The following is a 14,664-nucleotide window of genomic DNA, read 5'->3' as shown; positions in this document are numbered from 1 at the left end:
ATATTTTTATTTTAAGTTAATGCAGTTCTCAAAGCAGGTGATGTAATTTTATTATTATAAATAACAGTATCATCTTAATATAATTAATATTAAGAAATAATAGATATTATTTGTATACTTATATATAGAATTCCTCTGGATACACTGATAGACATTTCAAAAGTGTCAATAGTGGCATTAGTGTGGAATTGCTGCTTTGGCTACTTTTCTAAGTATACACTGCTAAAAAGGGAAAAAATAACCTGTGAATTATTCAAATTTTATTTGACCATAGTTTTGAAGGTTTTGGCTGATATTTCTAACAGGAAATAATATTTATTCCCTTTGAAACTGAATTTATCATGAATTAAAGGTATCATACTAAGATTATGAGTTAAGAGTGTATTATTCAGTATCTTGACTGTAAAATTCTGGCAACCATAGGAATCCTGTAGTGAGACTGAATTAGTATGCATCCTCTGTAAATAGTTCTACAAAGGCTTTAGAGGTCTATGCAGAGTACCAATGCAGTTCAAAAATTACAAGTTAAGGAAAAGTATTTACATAAACAGTTACTTTATTATAAATTCCAAGAGGGATAATGTGTACTTTGTATTGAAGAAAACTGATATATGGAATTCTGCAAGACGTGAAATGTAACATGACCATGAGAAATTTCATTCCTTTTTTTCCTTCTTTTTCTATAGTCCTAGGGACTTACTGGCTTTTCACAATTTCTTAGCTTGAGATATATATTTAGAATCAAATACTGAATAAGAATTATGTGAACCACTAAAAAAAGTAAATATAGTAATACCAAACAGATTATTCAGAGTGAAGACTGATGATTTCTCCAAACTCTCAATTATTTAATTTTACATTTATATTTCTCCAAGTCACTAGTACTTCTGGTTCTCTTAGTGTGAAGACAATTGGAATAAATTCAGTAAAACATGGTTTGACTTTAAATTAGGAATTTGGTATTCTGGACAATTTCTGTAAAGGCTTTTCATATTAATCTTTTCCAATTTAGATTAGTCTGGTGATAAGTACTGAAATTCTAAATATGATCAAATCAGTTTATCTTATCTGAACAGTATGAAAGCCTGAAACCTCTGTGATGTTTAATTATGAGAAAGACCTCAGTGTAATAATTTCATTTAAATTGTTTCATTGTGTCTTGGGGCACTGTACAGCTACTACCCCCTTAATGATTCCCATCATAATGCTTGACTGCACAATCCTCTGGTCATAAAACAGACTGTTCTGATAGAGTATAATGGTAATAAAGCATGCCAAATCAATCAAAAGCTCAAAAGGATCATGAGGTGCTACAAAACTGCTAAGATACCTGAAGTTATTCTTTGTTTTTAAAGGCATTATGATTAATTTTTCTTCTTTTTGCAATATGAACCTAAAAACTAAATACTTACATTCACAGTGTTTAATGTTAAAAATAAAGGGCCATTTCTTATTTAACAGTATGGTAATAAATTAATCTTTGTATTTACTTCAGAGTAATTTGTGTCTCTTATGCCTCTGTATTTAAGCAGCACACTTTAACTGAGAATTTTAGGTTGCCAAAATATGTTTGCTTGCTTGTGTAGGCACAACTTTGTAGCACTGTACTGAAAATGCAAGTATGCTCTTTTGAGCCATTTAGCATGGTTCCTGTATCTACAAATGGTAGAGTATTTCATGTGACTTCTTTATTGTGTCCTACGTTAAGATTGCATGTCTCTTAGATCCTTACTATAACAGAATTTTTGTTTAAGGTGTTTAACTGAATGCCAAATTTCTTTGTTGTTTTTGTTGGTTAAGGTGAGCACTCCAGTCGTTACATCAGCTACACAGGAAAAACAGAAGGACAGTGATCAGTTTGAATGGGTTACCATTGAACAATCAGGGGAATTGGTGTATGAAGCACCAGAAACAATCGCTGCAGAGCCTCCACCGATCAAGTCAACAGTCCAGACTATGTCTCCCATACCAGCACATTCTTTGGCTGCCTTTGGTTTATTTCTCCGTCTCCCGGGCTATGCTGAGGTGCTGCTAAAAGAACGGAAACATGCTCAGTGTCTATTGAGATTGGTGTTGGGAGTTACAGATGATGGTGAAGGAAGTATGTGCTGTAATTATTACCTTTCTTTGTAGACCACAGACAATTTTACTTAAATTTATTTGCACTGTATTGCTTTTATCAGGAAGAATTGTTTTGTGCAAAAGTGCATTGCAGGCATCTTTGATAAACTGTTGTCTCTGTTAAATTCTGTCTGGCAAAGTTTTATCACAATCATCAGTATTCAAGGGTTCTCATCTCATGTCAGAGTAATTGTAAAATAAACACTGATAAAACCTACAATGACACTGTCAAAATGACTGCTTTCAGACAGAATGTTCTAAGTAGCTGGAAATGCTCAACTAATTGTGCACACATCCTATCATTCTGCAACCAAATGCAGAATAATACGGATAAGAGCAAAGCCACAACAGATGTAGAGTACACCATTGAGTAATGTTCTAGAAAAGGAAAGTAAGATCTAAAGATTATGGTGATTAAATTGCCTAAATAGAATCTATGCCTTGATGATGTGAGATCAGAGGGAGAAATGGGATATTCTTCAAAGAATAAACAGACAAGCCAGGAAAAAAATTGTTTTCTTTACAAATGAACCTGGAATTCTGCATATAGTTCTAATATTTGTGTTTCTTACTGTTTTAAGAACTGGAAGAGTGTGTATGAAATATGGTTTCATATGTTGAAGGCATTTCCTTTCACTGGATATTGTGTAGTGGTGCACTTGAGCAGTGTCAGGTTTACAGTTGAACTTAATCTCAAGGGTCTTTTCCAACCTATATGATTCTGTGATTATGACTTTGAGAAGAGTGCTGGTTTTTCTAGGCTGCAATCATCAGAAGTTAGTCTCTATTTAGCACTCTATAGAGTGATGTGCAACATGGACCTCATAAGACTAAGAATCTCATTTGCCCTCCCTTCTGCTTGTCTTTTTATTTCTCTAGTATTTAGGTGCAGAATAAACTGGGCAATAAAACTGCAATCTAGCTGCTTACATCCACCTCATCTGAGTGGTAACTAACTGAAGAGCAATATGCAGTTTCTAGGGTAGTCTCAGTGCCTTACTACTGCAGGCAATTTTTATATCCTTTTTTTTTTTCTTTTTTATTACTAAAGAGACCTTCAGAATCTGTGTTGTGTCTTTTTTTGTAGTAGTGTAGCTGTGTGTGCAGCCACTACTGCTATTGGAATACTCTTCCAGAACATAATTTTCTTGATGGGTAGGAGTTGCTTTAATTTTCTACCTATGTTAGTGGCCAATACCTCTTCTTTCTCCAATGCATTTGTTGACAGGAATTACATTCCCTCATAGCCTTAGTTTTACCTGGACTAAACAGCCAATTCCTCTTTTCCCTTAGCTAAATATTGGAATTGAACTCTACAAAATGTGCATTCAGTTGTACACAGTAGTCCATATTAGTTTTCTGTATAAACTATTAATACCTTCAGTTTTTGTTCAAAATGCAGCTTTTCACACATGTACAATCTCATTACTTTTTTGCACAATATGAAGAGCTGCAATTATAAATCTATGACTTACAGATTAAAACAGATGGATTCAGTTGTCTGCCAAGATAAATAATGTGCAAATGTTTAGATTTTCTCTTTTTTTGATTTGGCTATGCCTGCCGTTATGGAATTCTATTAGATAAGCTTATTTTCCAGAAGGTTTTGATTTTATTTTTGAAGGTCCTAGCCAGAAGACTTTTGATTCTTTCTTTTTACTATCTTTGCAAAGAGTATCAAATAGATACAAATTAACACATGTATGTATGTGTGTAGATACATATACACACAAATACAGACATATTTGTTTAAATCTTTAGATGATTATATAGTTGATAAACTCTTTAGAATGAGGGAGAAAATAAAATATTTAAAATAGGAAGCAAAGTTCTGGACAGAGTTGGCTATTTTAAAATATTTTCACTGTTTGAAGCATCTCCAGTTTTCAGTGGTCTCTCTTTATGTATGCACTGGGGAAGGAATGTGAAATGTAATGTTAAATACAGGAAAAAAATTGAAACAGCTTCCTATATCTCAGTGTGTTGGATTAATAGGTCATTCCATTATTTGAAATGTGGCTTTTAAAAGAAAATTTTTGCTCATAATGCGAAGGGGTTAAAATTTTACGGAATTGTAGTACAAAATTCATACATGCAACTCATGTAATTAAAATTATGTTAGTATTTCACCATGTATTCTACTATAGAAACTTGTTTTGTGTCAGTGCATTCGTTCATATTTTGGGCATATGAATACAGAAAAGAATCTTACATATGATAAATTATTGCTGCATATCAGCTGAGCTGCTATTAGCTGATCACATGCATTCTTTATCTTGCTGTATTTGGAATGATTAAAAATATATATGTATTTCTAAAAATTAGTCCAAACCAGTTTTCTCCCTGGAAGTGGCAAATCAAATTTTTAAAATTTGATTTTATACCAAATCTATGAATAAAATAAAGAAACATCCTTTCTTCTACACTCTCCTCATAATCAAATTTTTCTCAAAAGGGAAACATAGTAATAGATAGCTTTACTGTATGTGAATGCTTAAGTCCTTAGTAGATTTCTGTTTGTTCATAAACTATTGCAGAGATTAGTAGGCTGTATTGAACTATTGAAAGGAAATGTGGGTTTGATGTTTTTCTTCTCCAACCTAGGTCATATCCTGCAGTCTCCTTCAGCAAACGTGCTGCCAACTCTGCCCTTCCACGTGCTGCGCAGTTTGTTCAGCACGACCCCACTGACGACCGACGATGGAGTGCTGCTGAGGCGGATGGCACTGGAGATCGGGGCCATCCACCTTATCCTGGCTTGTCTCTCTGCCCTGAGCCACCATGCACCAAGAGTGCCCAACTCAAGTCCCAACCAAGCAGAAGTAAGGTTACCAGCGCACTAAGTACCACCCAGAAGTATAAAGAGTTTTAATTAAAAAAAGAAAATAATCTCATTACTTTCATTGTAGCCTAATTTTTGCAGACAATGAATGGTGGTTAATTAGTATGGCCTCATTACCTTATTTAACATTCATCATCTGAACTCCTGGTTACAAACTATTTCCTTTCAAATGCTTTACAAACATGAATGAGCTGTGAAAATTCATGCAGCGATTTATGTTACAATTTTTATACTGATATTTAAATGAGAACTAAAGACAAAAATTTTCCATCATATTCAAGCTCCCAAATTAATCTCCAAAATTTGACTTTTTTCAAGGCCTGTCCCTTGTTATATTACCTCTATTCAGAATATGTATATTCTGATTTTCTTTTTAGGATTGTAAGTTACCATTTCTGCATAACGTACCAATTGTCTGTAAAAGTGTTCAAAAAAAACATTGATGACTTGCCCTCTTTAGCATAATTTTGGTAGAGGCTTGCATGAAATGGTTCTGGGTGGTTGAATATGGATTAGTACTTGCAAAATATAGGACTGTCCATATTTTAGCCACTCTGATACTGATGAAGGGTTGAGCAAGCAAGAGATGAAGCTGTGCCTGAGAATAATTCACCTTAATGGCTAATCAAATTCAAGGGGAAGCTGAGAGATTCTACTTCTAATGGGGTATCAGGCTGCTGACACATTAACACCGTAGCATTTTTGCATGTTTGGAGGGAAAGGACAACCATAAATTCTTATTTCTGCTTCAGTGCTACTGTGACCCCTTAAATAGCTTGCTTTCTCATAATTCATATCTATCAAGTGATAGATGGTAACTTGAAACTAGGGATCCATCAGGCCTGCACTGAGCCTTGTATTTCTGGGGCCAAGGTCTCCCTTGAGTGCTTTAATTCAGCGCTCCTGACAGTCCTCTTGAGTGTTAAAGGCACAACATGTCCATGAGTAATGGCTACATGAAAATAACACACAGCTGTTTCATCACCAAGACACATTGCATTCCTAGTGTAGAAGTTAAAAGATTATCCAAGACTACTGTCAGTATGATACTTCACAGGTGATAATTTCTTTTACTATTGCAGTCTGTTCATACATAGTTTCTTTTCTTTCATATGCAATCTTTAATAAAGTCACTGAAGAAGATGTGAAATGAAAACGAAACTTTTTGGAGCCGTAAGACAAACACTGCATGATATGGTTTTCAGCTAATTGTGACCAAGTAATAAAAGTAGCAAGTCACTGTTTTAGGTTGCTAAATATGCAAATAGGAAAACATCAGTTAAAAAATGCTTATCAGAGTTTTTTCTGCATCCTTTTCACCAATGACCTGCTAAAATTCAAAAATTAGTGTAAATACTTCCACACTACTTCATGATGGCTAAGCATTGTAATGTTGGAGTTGTGTTACTAAAATCACTGAGGCAGACCATTGGTAAAAGCTGTTCTAGCTCTTACCAAGCACTGTTGGAAAAATGTGCTTTTAGAAGATTTTAAGGAAGACTGACTTCCTTGCTCTTACCTACGGAGAAGGTAATGTGTATTTTAGTGACTCGGAGATTGTGTGTCAGAGCTATACATGTAATTTACTCTTCTTGTTATTTTGGAGCAGTTATTCAAAATCAGTAAATACTTGAGCACCTTAACATTTCAGTTCTGTTCTCTTGATAACATTTCCCCTTCCATTCCCTTCATCTCATTGTTATTGGACTTGAGTAGGTTCTAAACAATAATAACAATAATTACAGAGCTGTGATGCTTTGAATATTGATTAAGTAGCATCCTAATACCTCGCATAATTTAAGCAGTGATAGTTTCTTAAAAGAACATAATAATGGGCTTGCAATACTGGTCAAACTGTAAAACTACTTTCAATAGTCTACTGCTGACCTTTACCAGAACTCCATATATGTGGCAGTCTTTCCTATGGAAAGCTTTGAATTTCACTGGATCCTGATGACATCTTTAGAAAGTTAATGAACTGGGATTACATTCTTCTGCATGAAAAAGGCTCTTTAAAGATAGTGCTACTAAGAGGAAATAATTTTTTTTTTTTTTTTTTTTTTACTTTAGCCCCAGGTGTCAAGTACACACAATACTGCATCAACAGAAGAGCAGCAGTTGTACTGGGCTAAGGGTACAGGATTTGGAACAGGCTCTACAGCTTCAGGATGGGATGTTGAACAAGCCTTGACTAAGCAAAGACTAGAAGAAGAGCATGTAACCTGCCTTCTACAGGTGTGTAATTATGAAATTTTGATTAATGAGAGGCACTTAAAGCATGGATAATAAAACTGGAGTTTTTTCAGTCACACAGTAGAGTAATTACAGTATTTTGGACAAAAACTATTTGCAAACAACTGTCTAAATGGAAAATTATATAGATCATATTTTGAGCAGGGCTGTTTTCAGATGTCACTAGGCTGCTACATAGAAGACCTGGGTATGAGTTCAGAAGAGAAACTGAGTGAGGAGATGTCCCAGTGCAGTTCCCTTGAGCTTTCACACACCTCCATCAAAAGTACTTTACACAATCAAAAGTAAAGACTATCCATTGAAGGAGAAGGATACAGGATTAGGCATTTTGTTTTATGTGCCAAACAGTGTTACCTATTAATTTCTTGCATACTTTTCACTCTACTTAAAGGAAGTGCCCATAGTTGATACTGGTGTCCGTGAATGTGTTATGCCACTATAAAAAAATCTCACTGGTACATACTAGAAAATCTTGAGTATGTCAATTACATGACAGTAGTAGTTCTCCAATAAGCATCTAGATCTTAGTAAAATTCTTATGTCTTCTAAATTCCTAAGGAGAAGAAGATCCTGCATAATCAGGCTTTTCAGTCTATTATGAAATCCAACCAATCCCTGTTATCTTGGATCAATGTAGGGAACATGAAATTGTATCTAGTCATCAAAAGTTTAATTCACAGAACCCTGAGTTCAAAAGCAATAGCCAGGATTAGAGCACAAAGGGGATAATATTTTGAAAATGCACACATCCTGATGAAGATATAATTTTGATGATCAGTTATTTTAGTCACTGTAGATTACATGGCACAATCATCATATCCCTTGCTAAATTAGAATAAATAAAAACTGAAAACATTTCTCTATGCAAGAAAGAGGAAAACCACCTAAATTACTTTCAGCGAAGCTTCCAGGAAGTATTCTATATTCTGCCAGGGTGAGGCTTAGCTATGAATGTGACAAGTCATTAAGTAAGGAGGCATTTGCTAAAGGCACTCAGCAGTTGAAGGAAGTAGCATTTTGCTGAACATGTCAGTCAGTTGTACAGCAGACTTTCCTTAGTCCCTGCTCTAGAAAGGTTTAGAGAAATTGTGTTTTGTACAGAGTGCTGATAAGATGCTACAGCAAAATAGCATGGGTGAGGGGGTTAGAACAAAGAGGGCAAATGAAAGAAAAGAGGCTGAAAAGCTGAATAGAGTCCCTGGGACTTCAAGCTACACAGCCTGTCAAACCTCAAAGTTACTTAGTTTGAGAGTACAGCTTCACAAATCAGAGCCATGGAAATGCTTACATCTACACCACACAGTAAGGGCCTGTGAACTCAGCCAGAGCTACACTTGGGTCTTGCAGGTGTGCATTCAGGAGGTGCCTTCCCACAGTTGCCAAGGGAAGGCTGCACTGTTTATTCAGCTAAGAGCCATGCTCATGAGTAGTTGTTCTTCCAGGTAAATGTTGTGCTCACCATAACTTAAGGTTTCATCTCTAAACCCTGAAGTCCCATCCCAAAGGAAGTTACAAAAATACCTGAAGCATTTGCAGTTGAAAACAAGTCCTACTGCTAGTTGGTGTACTTGGTATTCTAAAGTGAAAGGGACTGGTCAGCTGCAGGTCTCAGTGGTCTGAGCTGGCAAACTCTTGCTTTGAGTAACTCCAGCAGGTTTGTCAAAGTTCATATTAATTGATCTCTTAAAATAATTCGGAATTATAATAGTTAATTTTATCATTAGCCAAAGTTTGAATAATCTAATAACTGTATAGAAATCCTTCTGAAACATCTTTGAGCCTGCTGAAATAAATTCCAGAACTGAATTTGCAAAACAGTTAGAGAAGTGTTGGGTCATCTATCTTAAGGAAAGTCAAAGTTCTTTTTACTGAAATAAATCAGTTTTGATTGCATACTTTGGTGTATTTCAGGTTCTTGCCAGTTACATAAATCCTGCAGGGAATACATCAAATGAAGAGGTTCAAACGAGCCATGAGGGGAGAGGCCAAAACAACAGCGCTCTTCCATCCATTCTCCTGGAGCTGCTCAGTCAGTCCTGTCTCATCCCAGCGATGTCATCGTACCTCCGCAACGACTCAGGTAACGTGGCCCTGCCTCCTTCAAAATCAAAGCTGGCTTACTTCTGTCAAATCAGTTTTTGCAGAAACAACACATGGTTCTTGATAGTTTCAGTATGCTTGCCAGTTTAGAATTTTACTAATGGAACATTCACTTGAGCCTTAGAAAACAAAATAAAACAGAATCATCAGGCAGAATCTTGTTGAAATGCTCACATTTGTTGCAATATCTCTTTAAATTTGAAGTTCAGTTCTTCAGATGTTGAAGCTAACAGGAAAATGGTGTTTTCTTCTGAAAAGTTGACATGTTAGTTCTTCTACAGAAGACACACAGAGAAAAGGAGTACTTTATACAAGACCATGAAACTTACTGTGAAGAAGAATGTCAGTTTTAAAGAAAATTGAGGAAATGCATGCCTGAATTTGGTAAATTTGCACATAGTAGGGAAATTCTACTTCAAACAAAGCTTTTTGCTTTTATTTAGGAAGTACAAAAATAAGCCTCTTATCAGAACTGTAAAATATTTCAAATATATGGGGACAATTAAATTGTTGGACTTTTTAAAAGCAAAAACAAACTATTTCTAATGAGTTCATCAAAATTTATGCTCATAATTTTAAAACCAGGATGCTTTGATAGTTTTCATCTAGTGTGTTGTACCTGGCTGGGCAAACCATTTCAGTTTTACAAGGTTGTGTGAAGCAGTATGTATTAAGCAAATGCCTGTGTGGAACTAATGACAAAATCAGCAGACTGGGTTTGTGATTTATGTTTAGTCTCACTTTAGTGAGACCTATAAAGACAGGCTTTAGTATGTAGATGAGCCTTAGGTTGGATTTTTATTAAGGTACTTTGTTTATAAAGATGGATTTAATCCTTAAATATCTGGAGAAGTTGTTGCAAATCTGAGTAATTTGGTTTTGTAGTTTATTTTGCCTGCCCTATTTTTGGAGCTACTGATTGATGTCTTTGTCACATTACTGCAGTTCTTTGGGATGCCAGTTAGAGGGTGTGGTGTTGTGAATTCATGAAACCATGTTACAGCTCTGAATTACAACATGCATGTTATGCTAGAGGTAAAAGAGAAATTATCCCTGTGTTAAGATTTGCAAAACTACTCAGAAGTAAAACAAGAATGTGGCTTTTTTAATTTGTACTAACTAGGGCATTACATAATCTTGTGTGGTGGAATGGAACTAGTTCAAAAAGTCTGCTGGGGTCTTATATTAAAAATAAAAATATGAAGGTCTTTCACTTGCTAGTCTGCAGTTTGGAACCTCACCCTAATTTTGCAATGAATTTGTTGGTTCTGTTTGGCACAGCCTACAAATGAGGAAAATGATCTAATGATAGACCAAGCTCTTTATTGCAATTGAAAATACAATGTAAAACAATCAAGGAAATGATAAAGTTGAAGAATAAAGCAATCTTTCCAACAGATATTCATAAATTCTTTTTTGAGAAGGAGGAAGAGTCATTGAAAGCTTAGCAAAAATACCATGTTATCTAACGGATGAAGCAGCTGATCCTGAGTTACAGATGAATCACAGCTGCTGAAATTGCTTTTCCCTGTTTTCAATAGAAGAATGTATCTGACTGTGTAAGTCACCATTAACTGTGAGAGAACAGTCAGATACTGATAGAATAGATGAAATATGTGGCTGGTGGTGAGAAGTTGAGACTAGTTTGGCTTTCAGTGACCATTTGTTTTCTCAAGGTACAAAGAAGAGGCTAAGTTTTGGTGAGACGTGTTTATTTTAGGTGTATTTCCCACTGCTGAACTACTGTTGTTGGTGGTTGGCAGGTGGTGTTAAAATGTTGTGCCTGTGCATTAACAGGAAAGAGTGAGCAATGTAGCAGTTAAACTGTATTAAAGCAAAGCAAAACTTTATTTTTCAGAGAAAAAAATGAAAACTACTCTTCCATTTAGAAGCTCGCAAAGAATGAGATTATTTCTATTGAAATTTAGAACTGTAAAATCTGAGGGTTGCTATCCTTTGGTTGATCAAAGCAATTTGAATGTTTCCTGATGTATTCATTCAAAACTCTATACAACACTATAATTAACAATGCTGTCTTGGACTTAAAAATAAGAATTTTGCAGGCTTGCATCAGTCAAGCTCATCTTTGGAAGCACAGTAGGATAGCAGTATGAAAGGGAAATGTGCAAAAAGAATGTCTTCTCTTTGTTAGTATTTGAACCAGATGCATTTAGTTGGGAAAGAGCCCCAAAAACAGTTTGTCTTAGTGATAACAAGGCATAATTCCAGTGCAGTAATTACTGTTGAGTTGAAAGGCAGACAGATAATTTTCACATTGAGTGCAAGTTGCACGTGATGCTGGGTCTCTCAGTGTCACCAAAGCCGAGAGGCAGGAAACATAGATAACACAAGAGAAACAGGTTGAGAAGTTCTGAAGCTGTGTTAGGTTCCAGTACAATGCTTGTGGGACTGAAAAATTCCTTTAATGCATTTATGATTCAAACATTTCAAATATGGAGATTACTTTTTTATTATTACTGCTATTTTCATTTTCTTACTTAAAAGCTTGAAGACCAATGCAATGTAGTAGAACAGATTGGAGTCTTTCCTGATAGAGCTTTATTTAATTTCAAGGTAAATTTTCAAATTTACCTTGAATACCTGTGTCTTCTCTAGCAAGGTTTAATGGGAGCCTAGGGAGAGTAGGAAAGGGAGCAGCATCGGTTGTAATGCACATGTATATGGTATTCTAATTTTCAGACTGGTGCAACTTTTGCTGTCAAAATGTACTTCTGTGTGGAATAAGCAGGTAACTGTATTTTTGCTGTAACGTGCTGGTCTGAGAAATTAGGATACTGCATATAGAATGTTAACAGAATGTTCCTGGGTTCTGGCACCAGAGCAGGAGCAAGCTGTGCCCAGCACAGTGATGACAGAAATTAGCGATTTTCAGCAACCCTGTAACTTTCTCAGATTTGAGCAGGTACTGGTGAGACCAGATGAAGGTTACCCTTGTGCTGAACTTCTTCTGCCAGATTTTAGGGGGTTTTGTAATTGTTGGAATAATAGTGATCTTCACCTACCTATGTGTATCTACCATACACATAAAATTAAGGAGGGGGAAAGTTTTGAAATAGAAATATGTGCAATGAAGCTGCAGTCGTTATTTTTCCTTTCCTTGCACAGTAGGCTGGTAACTCCATGTTAATATAAGACAGTAAGTATTCTGGTATTGATGTGATTTTTGTATGTTGCTTACACATGTTCAATTAGCTCCAGCTCTGGCACAACCAGCTTGCAAAGCTCTTTCAGGAGATTGGCCTGTGTCACAGTTGTAAATCTATCTAGGACTTTTGTTGCTTAAATTTGTTTTGGCATCCTGCTTAATTTGTCCAAAACATACATGGACTAGGTTGTTATCTATATAGTTCTAGATAAAGGGAATATTGATCAGACAAGCAGTGCTCACATAACATTTAATCTTTTAGAAACCTTGAACTGGATCAGTACAAACCAGATTTCTCTGATATGTTCTGCAGCTTAATCTGCATGAAAGTGAGGTGATTGTGAAGTCCTTGCAAATTGTGACCACTTTTAATTGATTTCTGTAATTGCTTTTTTCTTGTAGAAAAGGAAGGTTTGTCTGTCTTTGAAGAACTTTCCTTAATATGCAAGATAGCTCTTGTCACAAGGGGTAATAGATACTGTTATTCTCACCATTTCTTGATAATTTTTTTGGTATTTATTTCGTGTCTTGTTATGGCATTACTATGGTTTTTATTATCTTTCATCATGTAAAGGAGAAGGTTTATTTTTGCAACATGGTGAGATTTTTTTATTATACTTATGTTTATTCCTAAGACTTAAATCATATTTACATTAGTAAAATTTATGTCGTTTTTAACTTCTGTATCATGAAATATCTGGCATGTATTCATTACCACACATATATGCACATTTCACACTAAAAACTGTAATGTAAAACTTTTTCACTATTGTCTTGTATCTAGCACATCTCATTTGAAAGAATTTAGGGACTCTTTCAAATATGTGAGAACTTCTCTTCTTGAACAAAATGCTCAGCAGTAAAATTTGCACTGTACAGCAAGAGGTTCCCAGCAAACGTGTGACAATACATGACTACCTTGAAGGTCTAGATTTTGCTGATACAAGGAAGAGTTATTTGACTGATAGGTCTATGGAGGCTAATACAAGATAGTATTTGCAAGTGGGAGAGAAGAATGGCAGCATTTATAAGAGTCTTTGTAGCTAACAAGATTTACAGAGACAAGACAGTGGAAAGGAATCATGAAACAGAAGGAAGATCAAGTGACTTCTAGAACAGGGCACAAACTGTCTATTTTTCAATAGGCTTGAACAGTAAGAAGCCAAGTGAAGTTGGGATTTGTCAATACCACAATATTAGGTGGTCTCTTCGTGGTAAAAAATACAGTTTTCTACAGTTGTTCTACTGGTTCTACATCTAGCAAACTCTGAGATGACTTAGATGTGTTAAAAGCCAAATATCAAAAGAGGTTTGTTGTCACCTTTGCCTTGGAAAACAGACCTCATAGCAAGCTGCAGAATTTGGCTTGAATTCTCCTTGTTTGAATTTCCAGGCTTAGAGGAAACAGCTGATACTGTAATTTTAGCTGTGGTTTGCATACATGCTCCTTTCTTAGGCACTTTTCCTTGTGAGCAAAGATGCCATATGATGTGGACAGCAGAGCTTGTCGTGTTACATGAGCTCAGTCTTCCCTGGGTTTGACTGCTGCAAAGAGAAGGATGCATTTCTGTGGGAGGGCTTTGCTAAAAGGATTGTCTTTACTGACCAGTGTGTTCCACTTGATGAGAGTCCAGTATCTTTCAATGCACCTTTCATAGTTTACCAAACACTACCACATCATCAGGGACTTGTGGATTCATTAATGTTGTGCTGCTTTATTCTGCTGCCAAATACCTCATTGTGAACGTTGTCTAATCAGTTCTGTGGACAAATCTGTTGAATGTGAATGTTCTGCATTCTTTTTTCTGCCTCTTTTGATGTACCTTTGTTAGTTGAGTCCATTGAAGTCATACTGTTCAGGCCTCAGACCATGAAGTACACTGCCTGGTCTGCTGAAGAAGGAGTATTTATTTTCTAGCAATCATATTTATTCTCAAGGCATTTCATGGTGGTATTTTACTTTCTGTCAAGTTATCCAGTCCCACTGAACTGAGTATGTTGAGTACTCTGAGGCAGGTACCTTTAACTCTTTATTCATCCATCACTGAAGGTGTGATGGTACTGCTGCGGTACCATGCATGAATCATCATGCAACTCTGCTTTTCCCTAGACTGTTAACTTTTTGCTGTGTATGAGAGGTAGTTGCTATTAAGATATTTTTTGTTGGTGAAATTCTTTAGTG

General features: G+C 35.7%; 1 protein-coding gene across 4 annotated transcripts in view; it reads left to right on the top strand.

Annotated features, from left to right (window-relative positions):
- Positions 1-14,664, top strand: part of BIRC6 (baculoviral IAP repeat containing 6) — a 170,613-nt gene that overhangs the window by 108,926 nt on the left and 47,023 nt on the right. For all 4 annotated transcript variants that reach the window (XM_021548328.3, XM_021548329.2, XM_021548327.3 and 1 more), the window contains exons 62-65: positions 1,801-2,101; positions 4,726-4,943; positions 7,034-7,198; positions 9,128-9,296. In XM_021548328.3, coding sequence (XP_021404003.2) covers positions 1,801-2,101; positions 4,726-4,943; positions 7,034-7,198; positions 9,128-9,296 — 853 coding nt within the window. The remainder of the gene's footprint in view (positions 1-1,800; positions 2,102-4,725; positions 4,944-7,033; positions 7,199-9,127; positions 9,297-14,664) is intronic.

Source organism: Lonchura striata, chromosome 3, assembly GCF_046129695.1.
Source record: "Lonchura striata isolate bLonStr1 chromosome 3, bLonStr1.mat, whole genome shotgun sequence".
NCBI lineage: Eukaryota > Metazoa > Chordata > Aves > Passeriformes > Estrildidae > Lonchura > Lonchura striata.
Note: the sequence above shows the minus strand (reverse complement) of the source record. Positions and strands in the feature narration are given on the sequence as shown.